General features: G+C 35.0%; 1 protein-coding gene across 4 annotated transcripts in view; it reads right to left on the reverse strand.

The window, feature by feature from the left end:
- TSC22D1 (TSC22 domain family member 1) overlaps positions 1–20,499 on the reverse strand; it is a 146,496-nt gene that overhangs the window by 96,748 nt on the left and 29,249 nt on the right. The window contains exons 2-3 of one of the 4 annotated variants that reach the window (XR_001440752.3): positions 11,076–11,245; positions 8,429–10,198 (exon numbers count right to left, since the gene is read on the reverse strand). The exons of 1 other annotated variant lie outside the window; for it this stretch is intronic. Coding sequence is in view for 2 of the 3 variants with exons in the window: in XM_077974453.1 (XP_077830579.1) it covers positions 10,998–11,232 (235 nt within the window). In the remaining variant the exon portion in view is untranslated. Of the gene's footprint in view, positions 1–8,428; positions 11,246–20,499 lie in introns of those variants that run through there. 2 more of the 4 variants (XM_028837297.2, XM_077974453.1) reach the window with 2 other exon arrangements.

Genomic DNA, 20,499 nt, shown 5'->3' on the forward strand with positions numbered 1-20,499 from the left:
TGCAGAAAAATCAACAAAATCAAAATCTAGTTCTTTAATAAATAAAACTGATAAACTTAGGGCCAGGCTAGCCAATAAAAGACACCAAAAAATACTACCACAAATCAAAGAGGGGCCATGACTTCTGATCCCATGGGCATTAAAAGAATAGTAAGTGTTATGAGCAGTTCTGTCTCCACAAATCTGGTAAGTTAAATGAAACGGGCAAATTCCTTGAATAATACAATCTATCAAAACTCACGGGAAGAAACAGATAAACTGAATAGGCCCATATCTATTAAAGAAATTGAATCAATCATTAATAACTTCCCCATGTAGAGTTCTACCAGGTATCTGATGATATGATACCAATTCTCTATAATCTCTTTAGAAAGCAGAGACAGTAAACAATTCCTAGCTCATTCTGTGAGGCCTTTGTAACAGAACTAGACAAAGATAATACTAGAAAGGAAAATTACAGACCAACCTCTCATTAACATTGATGCAACAATCCTTGACAAAATACGAATCAAATTCAACAATGTATTAAAAAAAATTCTACACCATGACCAAGTGAGATTTTCCCATATATACAAGGCTGGTTTGACATTCAAAAGTCGGTTTATAAAATCTACTACATCAGTAGGCTAAAGAAAGATCATGTGATCCTATCAATGAATGCAGAAAAAGCATATGACAAAAATCCAACATCCATTCACAAAAACTCTGAGCAAACTCGGAAGAGAGGGAAACTCCCTCAACCTGATAAGAGTATCAACAACAAAAAAAAACCTACAGTTAACATCTCACTCACTGTTGAGAAATGTCTTTCTTGTTGGTGAAAAAGGATGCTTTCCCCTAATATTGGGAATAAGACAAGGATGTCTCCTCTCACCACCCCAATTCAACATTATACTGGGAAGTCCTAGCTAGTGCAATAAGCAAACAGAATGAAAAGTATGCAGACTGAAAAGGAACAAATAAAACTTGTTTGCAGATGATATGATTGTGTATGTTGAAAACCCCTAGGAATCAAGGAAAAGATTCCTGCAACTAACAACTAACAGCAAGGTTGAAGAATATAAGGTTAATATACAAGTCAATTGCTTTCCCATACACCAGCAATGAACAATTGGAATTTGAAATTAAAATGCCATTTACATTAACACCAAGAAATTAAACACTTTGGTATAAATCTAACAAAACAGGATCTCATATAAGGTCTATATAAGGAAAAAGCTAAAAAATGCTAATCAAAAAATCAAAGATCTGAAAAAATGGAGAGATGTTCCATGTTTATAGATAGGAATACTCAATAATGCTAAGATGCCAATTCTTCCCAACTTGATCTTTAGATTAAGTGCAATCCCAGCCAAAATCCTGGCACGGTGGACACAGGCAAACTGATTTGAAAGTCTACATGGAAAAGCAAAAGGTCCAGAATGGCCAACACAATATTCAAGAACCAAGTCAGAGGATTTACACTCTCCAGACTTCAAGACTTACTAAAAAGCTTCAGTATTCAACACAGCATGATATTGGCAAAAGAAAAGATCAGTGGAATGGAATAAAGAGTCCAGATTTAGAACCACATATAGTCAACTGATCTTTGAAAAGAGAGCAAAGGCAATTCATGGAGAAAGAACAGTCTTCAACGAATGGTGCTGGAACAACTGGACATCACACGTCCCTCATCCCCTCAAAAATCAATGTAAACACAAACCTTACTCCTTTCAGAAAACCTGAGAACAAGTCATAGATCTAAATGTAAACCACAAAACTTTAAAAAAAAAAAATCTGTAGAATATAAAACAGGGGAAAGTCTAGGTGGCCTTAAACTTTTAGATACACCACCAAAATCCTGCCCCAGTAAAGGCAGACTTTATTAAAATTTCAACTCTGCAAAAGACAGTATTAACAGAATGAGAAGACAAGCCACAGATTGGGAGAAAACATTTACCAAACACCTGATAAAGGGCTGGTATCCAAAATACATCAAGAACTCTTAAAACTCAAAAAAAGAAAACAAACAACTTATTTTTAAAATGAGTAAATAATGTAAGCAGACACTCAGCAGATTGAAAGTGCATGAGAAGATGTTCAACATCATATATCATTAGGGAATTGCAAAATAAAACAATAAGATACCACTACACACCTATTAGAGTAGCTACAATCACATGATAATATCAAACGCTGGTGAGAATGTGGAGCAACAGAAATCACATTCATTGCTGATGGGAATGCAAAATGGAAAAGCCACTTTGGAAGACAGTTTGACAGTCTCTGTACTGCCAAGCTAAGCATTAACTTACCATATGATCCAGCGATCACACAAATAAGGGAGCAAAGGACATTTCTAGGTCAAACTATTCTGTATGATACTAATGGTGAATACATGACATGTATTTGACAGAACCCATAGAACTGCATGACAGAAAGCATGAACCCCAATGTAAACTATGGACTTTAATTAATAATTGATCAATAATGGTTCATCAATTATAACAAATGTAACACACTAACAAAAGATGGTAACAGGGGAAACTGGGAGGGAGGAGGAGGTAAATGTGAACTCTCTATACTTACTGGTCAATTATTCCATAAATGTAAAACTGCCCTTTTTTAAAAAAGTCTATTAAAAAATACTAAAATAACCCTTTAATTCAGACCCTGAGGTTCTATATGAAATTCTCCTGAGAATATGCAAATGCATGATCAATGGTGTAATAGATCAACAGATCTGCCTTTGAATGCCATCTTCACTGCTTATTGATTATATGTCCTTGGCCAGGTCTTGTAACCCAACCTCTGAGCTTCAACATTTTTATGTGTAAAATGAAAAAATTATCACCTTTCTCACAGGTTAACTAAATTAAATTAGGTAAATATACGTGAAGCACCTAGCAAAGGTACACTGAGTAGGTATGTAAATGTTTGTTCTTTTCTTATTTTCCCCCAAATTCTTTCTAACTGAGGCAAGACAGGATATATCCTAACTCAATCAGTGTTTCTCAAATCGGGGTACCTATACCCTTAGATATACATGCAACCATTAAATAAATAAAACACCTCATGTCTTCCAGGAGTTCAAGATTTGAGGGATGAAAGATAAATATTTTAAATGGTAATTAAAAGCACTACTAAAATAATGTTGCTATAGCAGAATGTTTATACTGTATTTCAATATGCAATACAAGACTGTGCCTCAATTTGAACTTAGGCCATATTCTCAAACTTCCAGGACTACTTCTTCACCATCTTCTGCCATTTGATATATTTCCCACACTTTTCCACTAATTTTAATTATGTTACTAAACTCAAGTTTATTTTCTTCTCAATACCAGTCATATGACAAGTGTCTCCAACAAGCCTGGTTATCTTTAAATTAGTAAACACAACCTGAAAAATAACATTTTATACTTACACAACTTAATATACAATTTAAAGTCAGAATTAAGAAAGTAAACCGAAAATAACTTAAATTGAGACTGTACTTTTCCATGATTTCCCAAGGTTGTGGCTATAACATTGAGTCAATTCCTTTGATAAGCTGTGCAAAATACACATACTTTGCATATACAGACTACTAGCCTAATTTTTAGAAACAAAATACTTTTTCATATCACTATAATTTCTCTGCCTAGGAGAATCTCAACATGCATAAAATCAAGCACTTTACTGGATAAATATTTAAGGAGAAAGTGGTATGAGTATTCCAGGCCAAAGGTAACAGAAGGTCATGTGTTATAATAGCCCAGACAGAGCACATCTGTAATGTGCTGGTTTGGTGTCACACACTTACAGAAACTGCAGTACGCTCACAGATCTACAAAAATTTTTTTTTTTTTTTTTTTTTTTTTTTCCTGAGACGGAGTCTTGCTCGAGACGTACTCGCCCAGGCTAGAGTACAGTGGCACGATTTCAGCTGACTGCAAGCTCCGCCTCCCGGGTTCTCACCATCTCCTGCCTCTGCCTCCCTAGTATCTGGGACTACAGGCGGCCGCCACTACGCCCGGCTGGGTTTTTTTTATTTTTAGTAGAGACGGGGTTTTACCGTGTTAGCCAGGATGGTCTCAATCTCCTGATCTGTGATCTGCCTGCCTCAGCCTCCCAAAGCGCTAGGATTACAGGTGCGAGCCACTGTACCCAGCCCATCTACAAAATCTTTAAGGATCTCAAAAGCATGCTACATGAATAAGAGGTAAGAATATGGGGATACTTAATATGTAGAAGACTTGGGCTTGGAATTGATGGAAAAGTAATAGCTATCTTGAAGGCTGTCACATTTGAAAGGGATCAGACTTGCTCTGTCGTCCCAAACTAGGATCAACAAGAAGCAGCAAGTAGTAAAGTGGTACATCTGGTAGTGAAGAGACTTGAGTACTACAATTTGTTTAAAAATAGTATATTAGAAATGTATGTGGTATTTCTGGATACTAATTATCTTGTATGTAAAATAAAGGTGCTAAGCTAGGTAATTCTAAAGTAATTTTCAAGTAAAAATGGTATGGGAGGGGGGGGCTAGGCGTAGTGGTTCACTTGAGGGCATGATTAGCCAGGCATGATGGCTGATGCCTGTAATCCCAGTACTTTGGGAGGGTGAGGCAGATGGATCACTTGAGGTCAGGAGTTGGAGACCAGCCTGGCCAACATGGTGAAACCTCATCTCTACTAAAAGTACAAAAAATTAGCTGGGTGTGGTGGTCCATGCCTATAATCCCAGCTACTCATGAGGCTGAGGCAAGAGAACCACTTGAACCCAGGAGGCAGATGTTGCAGTGAGTCGAGATCATGCCACTGCACTCCAGCTTAGGCGAGAGTAAGACTCCGTATCAAATTAAAAAAAAAAAAAAAAAAAAAAAAGGCATGGAAGCAAATTCTGAATCAACTTCTTAGCAAAGAGTGTCCCTTCCCAGCACTTTGGGAGGCCGAGGCGGGTGGATCACCTGAGGTCAAGAGTTCAAGACCAGCCTGGCCACCATGGTGAAACCCGGTCTCTACAAAAATAGAAAAATCAGCCGAGCATGATGGCAGGTGCCTGTAATCCCAGGTACTCAGGAGGCTGAGGTGGGAGAATCACTTGAACCCAGAAGGCGGTGGCTACAGCAAGCTGAGATTGCGCCACTGCACTCCAGCCTGGGCAACAGAGCAAGACTGTCTCCAAAAAAACAAACAAACAAAAACAGTATCCTGAATGTACATGGAATCAGCTATGAAATGCTAAGTTCTATAACAAAGAACTTAGCAAAGATAATGGTGGCATATTGATTCACATTATCACTTTTTCTACATCAAAGTAAAATGGAATAAATAGCAAATTATTTTAATAAAGGCCAGGCCAGGAGCAGTAACCCATGCCTGTAATCTCAACATTTTAGGAGACTGAGGAGGGAGGATCACTTCTCAGCCTGGGCAACATAAACTCCAACTCTGCAAAAAGATACCAAAAATAGCTGGGTACAGTGGTGCATACCTATAGTCCCAGCTTGAGAGGCTGAGGTAGGAGGATCACCAGAACCTGGGGAGGTTGAGGCTGCAGTGAGCCATGATCGAGCCACTACACTCCAGCCTGGGCAACAGAATAAGACCCCGTCTCAAGGGGGAAAAAAAAAAAAAAAAAAGGCAGACATGGCAGTGCATGCCTATAGCAGAGAAGGCTGAGGCAACAGGATCACTTGAGGCTAAGAGTTCCAGGCTCCAGTGAACTACAGTGGTGCTACTGCACTCCAACCTAGGTGACACTGTGAGACCTTGTCTCAATAAAAAAATAAATAAATAAAAAAAGCCAAAAATGTCCACTAGCAGTTGTTTTTAAAGAACTCAAAAACATGATGAAGGATTATTGCATTTTTCGATGTTATCCTCTATTGAGTAAATTACACTAGTAATTTAATTGTAGCGGGAAAAGTCCTATTTTCCTACCTTGTCCATATTCAATATTGCATTTTGCTTCGTTTCTAGATATACTGATTATTCTAACATAACCCTTTGAACCTACTTATTCCCTAGAGAATAATAGTATATCACTTTCTCCCGTCAATTATTTTATATACCAGGCAACAATGTTATTTCTTGATCCTCAGGACAAGATTTCTGAGTTACAGTGTTGAGTAAATGTTTACAGAATTCCTTAATTTCTCAAACCAAAATAAAAGTTACAAAGTTGAGCAATTGTTTTCTAAGTTCTAGGTATTATTTAATAGAAACGGGCAAAACGAAACCGTACTTTCCTTTTGCTTTGCCAAAACCTGCAAAAACTTTTGCCAAAAATATTCCAGGCAATAATCTCATGAAATATGTACTCAACTTACCAAAGTACAATATTTTTATAGTGCTCAAGCTTGAGAAATTAAATATGAGTCATAAATACTAAGAGAGCAGGGGTAAGAAATGCCTTGGAATATAGGAGGCTACATATACAAACAGTACAATGTCTGTGGACATGTTTCTAAATGCACTCCAAAAACATACAAAAACAAATTTGTGGTTTATCAATTTCTCTTGAGAGTTTTAAGAAAAATTACTTTCCTAATTCTACATCTGTCTGAAAACCCATGGATACCTGTTGTTTACATTATAATTCAAATATTAAACATATTTTGAATATTTTTCTTCCTATGCCATACCTTACCTCTTGAGCAAAGATCCCTTTGATCATAATTCCTGAAAACTCCAGTGAATACTTCAAAGTTCACTAACATTTTTACTGAAGTAATCTAATTACCTTAGATGTATACATTAGTGGAAAAATCACTCCAGAATACCTAAGTACTTAATTTTGAAACAATCTTTCACATTTCAGGACTAAAGTACTATGAAATATTATTGTTAAAGGGAAACAAAAATACCTGGATAAAAATAAAGCAAAAAATTGCTTAGGACATCTAAGCACTGACATTTGTCAGACTACTTCAACATGGCAAAGAAAATAAGATCTGTGTACATATTTACAATAACCTATAAAGTCAGGATTTTGCAGTCACACTGCTTGTCATGTTTACTTTTTTTTAACAGAAGCTACAAAAAAAAACTTTGTTTCCTTACTAAAGAACAATCAAAACAGATTTTTATACTAATCTAGTCAGTGATGGTTAAACCATAAGCCTATGTTCCTACACCTTGAAAATACAATGGTAAGCCAAATTCAACATTCTGTAATATTTTTATTTTGAAGGTTACTGATGATGTAGAGAAGAGTCTATGTTTTAAAAATTATTTTTAAAAACTCATGTCACCATTATCTTTGCAATATTTTTCAGGTTTCTAATACAGGGTGTATTTTAACTTCCATGCCTACCCTACCCTTTCATACACATATAGGAAAAGTTATGGATTTCTTTTATATTCAAATAAAATACAGCCTTTCATTGACATATACTATGTCTGTAAACCTTTTAAAAGCTTTAATTCTGAAAACAAAATTTTGTCCACAGAATCTTTACATTTTTTTCCAAACTTACCAGGTTAATAAAGCCAAGAATGTTAGCTTCCTTTCTTTCCCCCACCCCCAATACAACAGCTATTCTAAATCATAACTGCCTTTTAGAAATTTGATTTTTTTCAGAGTATAATTTCTTTTGGGAGCCAAATTATTACATTTTAATCCACCAACTGTCACTAATTCAATCTTTATTTCTTGCCTAGGACCCCATCTTAACATTATTTTTAATTTTGGGGGTCTACTTCTTCAGTAACTTTTCTTCAACTCTGAAAGGAAATCCTCTAGCTTCTAAGCAAATCCTGCATAGAAAAGGTAAATTGTTCCTGTGGCTTCAATTAAGTTAAATTATATAGCTATAAAAACAAGAATCAATAAAAGTAAATATTACCCTTTCCATGCTGTCTTGATAAGATTTAAAAACAAGAGACTATGAGATCAAGATTTCTCCTTCTACAATTATTTGTGCAAGTAGAACACTAAAATACAAAACATTTTTCACTTCAACAGTTCTTATGAATTGCATAGTCCCTAATCAGCCATTATTTTCAAATGTTCTTCTGGGTAAAGGAACTGTTTTTGGATGCTATTCTATAAGAGTTATATTTTGATCAATCTAGCATCAAAAGACTTGGCCAAATTACTCTTGATATTTACAGTATCAACTCAAGAGAGTTTTAATGGTTTGCAAAATTGATGTACAAAAATTGCATCTAAAAAAATCCAATTCTGGAAACAAAGGTAAGATGATGCTCATCAGGAAAATGCAAAAACATACAAAACAAATCACCTATTTCATACATTCACTGGTGACCCCCACGAAGAATCACTTTAACAGTTCAAAAAAGTTTTTTCTGGGGAAAAAAAAAATGTAACATACAGAAAGGTAGAATATATATTCAGAAATACTTAGAGAAAGACACTTAAAATTAAAATACATTTAAAAATACTGTTGCAGTTTTCAGTTTCTACTCCTGAAACAGAAATAAGCCATTATCAGTAAGTGCATTTTTTTCATGGAGAAAATATTTATTAGATTTTAAATTATCACATAATACAGATATTACACAATTAGTCATTCTAGAAAAAAGTTTATATTAATATTCATAAAGTAAACACTGAAAAATATAGGACTTCATTTTGTGACATAAAATATAAAAAAATTCAAAGGTAAATTCACCAAAAGTTTAAATAAACAAATCAGTTCACAATAATATACAAAAAGTTTCACTTTTAAATAAATAGCTTGTAGTGGCATGAGGTGACTAGAAATGCACTTACATTTCTTTTTGCATATTTTAAGGAACAGAGCTAAAATTCAATCAAAGCATGAGATTAAGAGATTAAATCACTTTTCATCTTCAAAGCTGAAACAAGAAGCTTATAATCTCACAGGCCACACAAAGTGGTTTGTACTTTGGTTCAAAGAATTCAACTAACTTAATTTCCAAGCAAATCTCATTTTTAGTTCCTTCAGTTCTTCCTAAAATGATTAACAGTTGTTTTTAAATTTATATGTGCTTGTAAACCAATTGTCTTATTAACATTTACTAAAAACAAGTCAGGAGTAAAAAGCTGTAACCATTTATGGGAATTCAAAGCTCTCTGGGGAAATTTCAGTTCAAATTGATCCTTTAAACTTACTTTTAAGTACTATACTTACAAAAATTTATTTATAATGATAAAAAAATACAGAGAGCCAAGAAAGACTAAGTGCAGGTTATGCTTTAGCAAACGTGGCTTCTAAAACTTTTGAGATTTCCTAAAACATTTTAGCTGCTTCCATATTAATAACTCTAGAATATCTGTTCTTAAAATGTATAACAAATTTAACAAACTGGCAGCATTATGTGACTTTAAAAATTTTCTTTAATAGCTTTTGACTGACCAGTTAATAGATACCAAAGAAAGAGAGAAACAGAAATATTTTGATAACTACTTCAATCAATTAATTGATGGCTTGGATAAATAACTATTTTGCAACACTTATTCCTTCACACCTACAGGCTTATTCTAATACTAAGTGCCTCTGCTCTGTAAACTACTGTTTTGTGTATTGTTCAAACTTTAGTATGCCTTTAGTGTGAAAAAAAATACCTCAAGTTTAACAGGTAGCTATTACTTTAGAGGACAGACCAAGCTACTTCCATCTCAAGAGATATTTCTTCTACTTCTCTGTTAGAAACGTTGATTTGACAATTATAATAAGGCTCAAGACCACCAAAGATGAGCTAAAAGAGTATATCCTAATATTAAAAGCAGTTTTCAAATAATTAAGAAGTTCACCCTTTATTTACTAGTTACTTTCAGTGTCAAGCAACAAAAACAACCATTTCATTAAGTTTTCTGGACTTCCTCTACTACTTAAAAAAACGTTTGCCTACTTCGTTAAGGTGATTTTCAATCCCACAAATCTTTTAAATGAAACAGATACAGAGAGCTGCTTTTAAAAGAAAGGAGTCTCTCAAGCTTCCTCTATTTCAGTCTTCTGAATAGAAAGAAATATTTTCATGGCCATGTAAAATTCCAATCTGAAAAGATTATTTCATTATTTGAGCCTTTCCATTTTCAGACCAAAAGTAATTCTTAAAAGTTTATAAATGACAAGATCAGGTGGCTGGCTCATCCTTGTGTCTTCTAGACATATTGCATGGATCCATTCACCACTGCCTTCCAAACTGCAGGTGCTGGCATGTGTGACAGATATCATCCATGAAGGCTCTGCTAGAAGAATTCCTTTTGCTGAAGAAGTATGATGTTTTACCAGTTGAAAGAAATCTGGGCAATTAGAGAACAAATAAACCAGTCTCCCATTATCAAGATACCTGGAGTCACAGAAGGAATCCACCAAGGAAAAATGAAAACTTGCCAAAAGGTAACAAGTTCACATTCTACCCATTGTAGGTGATAAGAACTTCCTGGAATCAAATCCTACCCTTGGCATCAAAGAAACTAAGAGAAAACCATCTTAATGCCATGGGTGAAATCTAGGAAAGGGTTCTTTTACCACAAATATTTATTCCTAGGGACTAAAAAATGACTTTTGAGTATATTAAACATAGCTTTCAGGGATATTGTATCCTGAAACTTACATTCATTCATACTTATTTTTTATTAAAGAATGAAGCCTAGAATTGACAGTAAAACCGTAATAGTACTATCATTGCATCTTTTAAAAGATCTAATATGAAGTCCTAACATTTGAGGTAGGAAGAAGACCAAAAGGTTCTCACTAACAGGGTAGGATAACACCTGGACATCTGACTGTATAAATTAGACTTCAAATGTCCAGTTTGCCCAAAGATGAAATACAGAACCTTTTAAATTACTGGAATATAAAGAGCACTTAGAAGTCCACTAATACCATAAAGGCCAAAATGGGTAGATATTCCCTTTTTAAAATTCCTGTGGACTACATAGGCATTCGTCAAATCATGTGCCCCAAATCATCCACTGCTTTAATTATCTGGAGAGAAAATTAAATTTTAGGTCTCATTTTTGAATGAGTACTAGTTAGCATTCTTAGAAAAACAAACAGATTGCAGTCCCACCTGGTTCTTAAATGAACCCAAGGAGTTTACCATAGAATTAAATGGGCAATGGAAGGACACTCCAATCTATAAATTAACCCAAGTAAATAATGGAAAGCACCCACTTGTTTATTATCCTTTCCCACTCTCTCCAGAAGCTGGATATTCTGTCTCCAAGGGTTCAGTGGAGAAAGTGGACCCCTGACGTCAAAAGCTCTCCGTGGTCTTGGCTGTATCTGTGGTTCTAGGATCACTCCTTGCACCTCTGGTAGGAGAGAAGCACTGAAATAGAGAGCTGAATATAGATTTAAGAAAAAATTCTTATTAAGAAATTACATTCTCTGGTCATTTGAGTTTGTAATGGCTTATCCTCAGGATAAAAAGAGCTACCTTTGGGCATACTTTCTTTAGTGCCTTCTTCATTTGAATTTTAGAAGTCTGTCACCACAAATGATTAATTCCTCAGTAACTATTAAGAAAGGACCTGTATTGGTCTAAGCCATAACACACTCTGTGATAAACCACTCAACTTTGAGTGGAAGACCAAATCAAAAATGATAAATTATGACTGGAAACAAGATCATAGTTGTCTTTAAGGGACAGGGAAAAGGCACGCAACCTCAGATATATCAAAGGAGGAGTCCCAGTTAATTCTTCTGTCAAAGAAAAGAAGATGGACTGAAAAGTAGAAACAGAAAAAAATCAAGCATATTAACAGGAATACTACTAAACTTTGGGAAAGTCTAAGAAGCTGAATTTCTTCTCTGAGTTCAAGTCTTCATTAACTTAAAGAATTAATCACACTATAGGCCCGTATTACAGCAATACAAAGCTAAGCCTGTATTTTATCAAAGCTTATGACTACTGTCACTGAAAAGATTTATTCTTCAAGCACTCAGCTTTAAAACTGGGAAGGCAGAATAGTGAATATAGGTAATACAGACTCAAAATCTTTTTTAAAATGCATAATCATTTTCTTTTGGGTCAAGAAGAACCAGGAATAATCATTAATGGCTATAACATAGAAATTAAGGCAGTAAGATATACCCAAATTACAGATGATGGCAAAGATACTAGAAAATAGTTAGCTTTATTATAGGAATAAGGTAAATAAGAGAAGGAAGTTCAAAGCACATAGCATCTGATCAAGGAAAAGCTGAAAGGAGAACAAGATAGGCAGATACATATTTAAAGTTACAGGGACTGCAGGATAAATTTTAACAGTGTTGCCTTTGGAAAACAGATCAATTATGCTTTGTGGTACAGAGTAATACATCCCTATTAAATTTCAGATCTTATTCTAAATATAATGATGCTGCATATCCTTGTTCTATGAAATACAGTCAGTCACAGTATCCTATTTCTGGGACATGTTATATTTTGGGATAAAGTTTTTATAAAATGCTATCAAGTAATCTCCCTCTCATACCAACTGTTTATCACAAGGGTTCCTTACCTGTTAGTGGAACGAGGATTGTGTTCTCTTGTTCTCTATCAATCAACCAACAAAGGTTATAGTCTCAGCACTAAGAATGTAGCAACCAACCAAAGTTAGTGTTTTTAATGCCTTCACTTCCTCCTGGCTCTGCCAGCCAGTTTGGAAATGTATCAAAAGCTGAAAAGGAATGGTTATTCCATTACCTAACAACATTCAGACTAAGTATTTTTAAAAGCTTAAAGATGAAAAGAATGAGCTAACCCTTCTGCAGAGGAACATACCCAATTCTGTACAAATGAGAAATGAAGACAGTTTGACCTAAGTAAAGAAAATCTATTAATTTAACCATCAAATCTGCAATTACCAAATATTAAAGAAAAGAAAAAAGAAATTGGAAAGAAGGTGAAACTGCCACCTAACAAGAGGTATCAAATAATTATGAAAGTACTTTATGCACCTAAGTGGCAGCTATTGTTTCAATTTAAGTTTCCAATAGATTTTAAGTCCAAAAGTCTTTTAGTAGTTAGAGTGTATTCTTTAGATCAGTAGGCTTTAAAAAGTATTTTACAGTATAATCACAATGAGGAGGTATATGACGGATGGTAAGAAGAAAGGAATACAAATTAAAAAAGGATCTGAATACTGAATCTTAATAAATGCAATCTAATTAAGTGGTTTCAAGAGCCTAAAAAACTCCCGAGTAGATTAACAAAGCATTCCACAGCTGGAGTTGTTAAGGAGTGGCACTTTAACAGATGAAAAAGGCTTAAAATCAGTACATTGGAGCTATCTACATACATTTTCACTGTACCTATATGGTGCAAATAGGTGCTACAAAAAGTGCTTTAAACAGTCATCCTCTAGTCTTTTCTAATCAATTTCCTTGACAAATTATTCTTTTTCATATAGTAATAGCTCAGTATTAACAGTGAAAATTATCTAAGATTTCTAAATTAATGAAATCTAAGTAAAACTTAACTACTTTAAAATAGTTTAAAACCTATTCAGAGATTATAATTAAGATATGATTTTCCAAATTTCCTTTAGTTTCCAATAGTTAACTTTTCAATAGTTTTCCTTTGGTTCTTGAATACTAATCAATAATAACATATAAGTGAGTGAAAATACAGGCAAAAAGAAAGAGGTACATTTTGAAATAGGAAATATACCTGGTAACTTTCATTTTTAAGTTTACAGGCCTACTTCACTTTGAAAATGAAAAACAACTCCCAAAAAACCAGATCTTGCTCAGATTAATATTAGTCTAAATTTAGAATTTCTCCTACAGCAGGAACTTTACATTAAATGCATCCAAATCTTTATCATACACCACAGTATAATATAGATTAAAAGTACAACAAACTTAGATTTTAAAAAACCAAATGTCGTTAGGTTAGGTTACACAGCAAGTTAAATATGAGAGCTCGCCGGAGAAAACGAATCTTTACAAACTTCCCCTAAGTCAGAACACTTTCAGAATATAACTTATTTATTTTGCCTGAAGTACCAAAACATCCTAATTCAACACTCATACTCAGAAATGAATAAACAGATTTCTCTAAGTAGAAATTATTTTGAAATCACTGAGAGGCGGTATCTCTCCTGCTTTAAGAGTTAATAATTTACGAAGACTCTGAATTTGATAATGTATCATTTATATAAAAAACGTAAAGATGCTTTCAAAATGACGTCATTATTTGAACAAGAAAGAGCAGCCTTTGTGAGATTATTATTGATGGAAACTCCTAAAAATGATACAGGAAGCCCTTACCTAATTCTATTTTAGTGGACAACATTCTTCTATGTGATATTTTAAGAGGGGGAAATATTTTTTCCACTGCAAGACTTACATTTCAACCACTAGAGAAAAAATTTCAAACCAAAGCTAACAAAATGAGCAATGCTGAGCTGCTACCTCAAATGGCTGTCATAGATCTATTAACCTACCAGTACATCAATGAAATCATTTTAACATTTTCTGTAAATAATGAAATTTTTAAAGATTCTTACTGAAAATCCATGTATATTCAAATCAGAAACAGTATTTGATATATAAATACCACTGAGAAAATGTTATGAGAAGTACATCAAATTAGGCTGTTTGCAATATTTGTTCTCAATATTAAATTATTAAATGAGTATACGCAGCTTATTAGTTTTAAGCATTTCTAATATCTAAGCATAAGGGAAGGCTACACCTATTTAAGCTATGAAATAGAAGGTACTATGTTTCTACAAAGACCAATTTCTACTCAAACGTGCTACAACTGACCGATCTAAAGTTGAACTTAATGGTTTATAAATTTACCGATTATTCATTAACCTGGACATTCTACATACATTGGAAGCATCTTTTTATTCTTTACCTATTATTACCCATTCATACTGGTTCTAAGGCACTTCTACAAAGAGAACAAATTTTTCACAAATTCCTCTAAGTATCCAAAACAGTCCTAGCTGGCAGTAAGAAGAAAAGGAAAGAACATGCTTAACAGAAGCAGTGTGTCTTTTATCTCCAGCCTCTAGAAAAGTGCTTGGCACATGGAATAGGTAACTCAGTAAATGCTTTACAAATAAGTTACTGATCAAAAAACAAAGAAGAATTTTGTCAAGTGGTTGATATCTAAAGTAGACACTGAAAAGTTCAACTTTCTAATCCTACAGAAAACAAAAAATTTATCAAAAGTATAAACTTTCAGCCAGGCACCACGGCTCACACTCATAATCCCAGCAATTTGTGAAGCTGAGGCGGGCCAATCACCTGAGGTCAGGAGTTCGAGACCAGACTGGCCCACATGGTGAAACCTGTCTCTACTAAAAATACAAAAAATTAGCTGGACATGGTGGCGCTCGCCCGTAGTCCCACTACTTGGGAGGCTGAAGCAGGAGAATCGCTTGAGCCTGGGAGGTGGAGGTTGCAGTGGGCTGAGATCGAGACACTGCACTCCAGCCTGGGCGACAGAGCAAGACTCCGCCAATCTCAAAAAATTAAAAATTAAAAAAAAAAAAACTTTCGTGGATCCATCTCTTTTTGGGGTTGTCAACTTCTAAGGATTAATTTTTTAGTATAGTTAGCAGAATTTCAAAGGTATTATCCTGAGATGACACAAATGTTACCCAAATTGCAACAATGATTACAGATTTCTGATATTATTTTTCAGAGATTTAATAGTATGAAAACCAGATACTGCCAGAATATCCAGTTTCAAAAAGGGAGATATCTTACCCCATAACAAAACAAAATGGTGGGGGAAAAAAAAAAAACCTAACCAAGTTCTTTGGAATTAGTTAACTAAGGTATTGTATTGGAGGTAAAGATTATTTCTTAACCATAAAGCTTATGTGTATTATCAAATGGAATATACATTTAAAAAAAAATAGGGAAGACTCTGAGCAAAGTTGTGTGTTAAAAATAATTTTTTTAATTAAAAAAAAAATGGGAAGGAAGTCTGAACTTAAGGGGCTGAATACCATCATGAGGATATGTGCCTAATCAAGGACATCAATTTCCTAAAAGAGAAGAAAATTGTAATGAAAATAGAAAAACCTAACTATTAAAGCATTTTTGGAACTCAACATCTTGCCAAATTCTATTATCAGTATATTTTCTCTTCATCCCTTTTGGAAAATATACCATCCAAAAATGTTACTGGTATTCAAGTTAGTCCACTAGATATAAGTATCAAATATTTGTGAAAAGACAAGCAACAGATAACCCAAATGTGTTCATGCTCCACTAAGGTAGAAGATTAAGTAAAACAGATGAAAAAGAAACGATCTACAATATATATATTTTAGAGTAGTTAATCCACTACAGAACAAAAGATAAAAGGCAATCATAGAAACACAGTTGCATAAACCACACTGACTATAAAAAAGGATAAGGCAACCTAAGGGTCAAGAAAACTAAATATAAAAATGGTTAAATTTGGCCGGGCACAGTGGCTCACACCTGAAATCTCAGCACTTTAGGAGGCCAAGGCAGGCGGATCACCTGAAGTCAGGAGTTCAAGAGCAGCCTGGCCAACATGGTGAAACCCATCTCTAATAAAAAATACAAAAATTAGCCAGGTGTGATGGCACACGCCTGTAGTCCCAGCTACTTGAGAGGCTGAGGCAAGAGAATCGCTCGAACCTGGGAGGCGGAGGTTGCAATGAGCCGCGATCACACCACTGCACTCCAGCCTGGGCAACGAGGGATATTCCGTCTCAAAACAAATAAATAAATAAAGCTTAAATTTGCCACTGACTCCTTTAAATGAAAAAGGCTAGTATATGTCAAAAAAAAAACCGCTGGGCGCAGTGGCTCACGCCTGTAATCCCAGCACTTTGGGAGGCCGAGGCGGGCGGATCACAAGGTCAGGAGATCGAGACCACAGTGAAACCCCGTCTCTACTAAAAATACAAAAAATTAGCCGGGCGCGGTGGCGGGCGCCTGTAGTCCCAGCTACTCAGGAGGCTGAGGCAGGAGAATGGCGTGAACCCGGGAGGCGGAGCTTGCAGTAAGCCAAGATCACGCCACTGCACTCCAGCCTGGGGGACAGAGCGAGACTCGAGACTCCGTCTCAAAAAAAAAAAAAAAAAACAAAAAAAACAAACAAAAAAAATGCTTAGTAAAAGTAATTTTAACAACAATCTCTAAATTACTCTAACAAATACTTTTATCATAACTAACCTATCCATTACTTTTACCTCTCTAGTGTTTTCTTCATTTTGCTAGCATGAAATATTTAGCTTGATCCTTAAGATGAAAGAAATTTGAAAGATCTATAAGGTATTGGGAAAAAAAAAAAAAGGATAATCTTCCTACAACATTTTTTCATTCTAGGATCTTGGGTTGTGTTACATTCTTAAGAGTGAACTCAGAAAAAGATAAACATGAAAGGCCAGGCCAGGCGTGGTGGTTCATGTCTGTAATCTCAGCATTTTGAGAGGCCAAGGCAGGCGGATCACTTGAGGCCAGGAGTTCAAGACCAGCCTGGCCAACATGGTGAAATTCTGTCTCTACTAAAAATATAAAAATTAGCCGGGTATGATGTTATGTACCTGTAATCCCAGCTACTTGGGAGGCTGAAGCACAAGAATCACTTGAACCCAGGAGGCAAAGGTTGCAGTGAGCCAAGATCATGCCACTGCACTCCAGCCTGGGTGACAGTGCGAGACTCCATCTCAAAAAAAAAACACAAAAAACAAAAAACAAATAAAAATAAAAATAAATAGAAAAGAAAGACCATAGCAACAAAAACACGTTTTGCGAGTTAGGTTGCCTTTACATTAATTCCTTTGGGGTTTTTATCCATTTATGACAAGGAAAATAATATATCAGTCAACAATGAAACAAAAAAAGATGTTAAATAATTAAATGTAAAAGATTATCAAGCAAGAATCATCAATGGATGCTAAAATTAATGGAAGTATGAGAAACAAGATTATTTACATAGTCTCAAAATATTCCCCCCAAGACACTTGTTAATTACAAAGTGAAAAAATAGTAACTTCATAGTTTAGAAACCTGGCAGGCACCTCCTTAATCAAATGATCAAGATGACATCACCAATAATGGGATGGATCATAATCATGTACCTCCTTATTTACTGATAAGAATACAGCATCACTTCTGTCATATCCTTGCCAAAAATGCACAAACACAGATTGAGGACCAATCATACCAACAAGTATTCTTCAAAAGTGTCAAAGTCATGAAAGGAAAGAAAGAATGAAGAGCAGGCCTAGATTGAAGGAGATTAAGGAGACATGACAACCAAGTACAATATGAACTCCTAAACTGGATCCTGGACCAGAAAAAGATCATTTAATAGACAATGTCAAAATTCGAAAATGTTTAGAGTAGTTGGTATTAATTTCCTGACTTCTGTACTATGGTTATACATGATTCGAACATTAAGGAAAGCTGGGTGACAGGTATATGGGAATTCTGTGTGAAATACATATGTATAGATGTGTGTGTATGTATGTGTGTGTGTATATATGTAGGTATGTATGTATATATTTAGATAGGGTGTGTGGCTCTGTTGCCCAGGCTGGAATACACTGGCACAACTGTGGCTCACTGCAACCTCCACTTCCCTGACTTGAGCGAACTTCCCACCTCAGACTCACTAATAGCTGGGACTACAGGGACACACCACCATGCTTGGCTAATTTTTGTAAAGACAGAGTTTCATCATGTTGCCCAGGCTGGTCTTGAACTCCTGGGCTCAAGTAATCTGCCTGCCTCAGTCTCCCAAAATGGTGAGATTACAGGCATGAGCCACCACACCGAGCCTGTGTACTAAATTTTTGCAACTTTTGGTAAGTCTAAAATTATTTCCAAAAAGAAAGTTGAAAATAAAAAATAGAAGAAAACATCCTGAATACGGTTCCATACTCAACACTCCTATGGAATACCCACTGAGAAACTAAGAAACATAAATCTCCAATTTTTCATTCAGATGAAAAATTTAGTCCAATCTTTCTTTAAAAGCTAATCCTAATGGAAATGATAGCATTATGTCATGTTCTGTACTAATAGCAGAAAAGTAACCAGATGTTAATAGGCTTTTTCTTTCCCTTTGATAAACAGTTCTTTAGATAGAGAACTTTAATTCAGAAGACAATATTTGAGAGATCAAAAGAGAAAAATCTCTCCTACAAAGAGAAAAACAATGTTTACATTAAATAGCAAGTGTGGAAATTAACTCCAGACTACAGCAAGCTTATCATAGAACAGGTGAATAAAAAAGCAAAAGTTCTTTCCAATTTACATGATCATGTATGTTTATTCCTGCATTATTAAAATTGAAGACTTTCTGCTCATTTCTTTCTTCAAAAATTTTCACAGGAAATACAGTTTAGTGCCATAAATACCCTTCTTCCTTTTTTTAAATTAAAATTCAAGAGATAAACTCCCAAATAATTTATTAATACCTTCACTTACAAAGTTGGTTACAGGTAAATATTCATAACTTTTGTTTTAATTTTTAATTTACTGAGAGCTTAGTATATGGCAGGTAGTGTATTATGCTTTTTAAAAAAGAGAGACAAGGTCTTCCTATGATGCCCAGGCTGGAATGCAGTGGCTATTTACAGGTACAATCATGGCACACTACAGCCTCAAACTCCTGGGCTCAAGCAATCCTCCTGTTTCAGCTACCCAAGTAGCCGGAACTACAGGAACTCACCACTGTGTGCAGTATTATTATGCATTGTATTATGCATTTTATATATACTGCCTCACTCAATCATTACAATAACCCTATAATATATGAAATATTATTATCATCACAACTTTACTTGATAAGGAAACTGAGGCACAAAGTGGTGAACTAACTCACCTAAGATCACATGCCTAGTGAAGAACAGGAAATTCAAAATCAGTTTGACTTTAGGGCTCTGAGGTTTAATTTACATTTTTCCAAATCATATTATTGTGATTAACAACTGAGTACTTCTTTTTAAATACTTAGTATATGGACTGGGGCTGGGCACAGTGGCACATGTCTGTAATCCCAGCACTTTGGGAGGCCGAGGCGGGCAGATCACTTAAGGTCAGGAGTTCGAGACCAGCCTGGCCAACATGGCGAAACCCCGTCTCTACTAAAAATATGAAAATTAGCCGGGAGTGGTGGCACAGGTCTGTAGTCCCAGCTACTTGGGAGGCTGAAGCAGGAGAATTGCTTGAACCCGGGAGGCAGAGGTTGCAGTGACTCAAGATCATATCACTGCACTCCAGCCTGGGTGACAGAGTGAGACTCCGTCTCAAATAAATAAATAAATACTTAGTATAGGATAAAAGCTAGAATAAATATACTGTTTTAAGTAGAATTCTGAAACAACTTCAAATTCATTTAAACATACATCAATTGACAGTTAAGCAAGCTAAGCTTAAGTCACGCAAGTTAACTTGTTTTGCCATTTCTATCAACCTATGAAATACGGAATTTTACAAGACAGTAAAACTATACAAAACTATGGAGTTTTACAAGACAGTAAAACTTAGAAATAAAGTATAGCATAATTTAACAATATCAGCAAGATAATCTAGGAAAAGATGTTTCTATTGAAACTAAAAAGCCCATATCTAAACATGTTAAAATGATAATCAGAAATTC

This window comes from Macaca mulatta, chromosome 17 (genome assembly GCF_049350105.2).
Source record: "Macaca mulatta isolate MMU2019108-1 chromosome 17, T2T-MMU8v2.0, whole genome shotgun sequence".
NCBI classification, from domain to species: Eukaryota; Metazoa; Chordata; class Mammalia; order Primates; family Cercopithecidae; genus Macaca; species Macaca mulatta.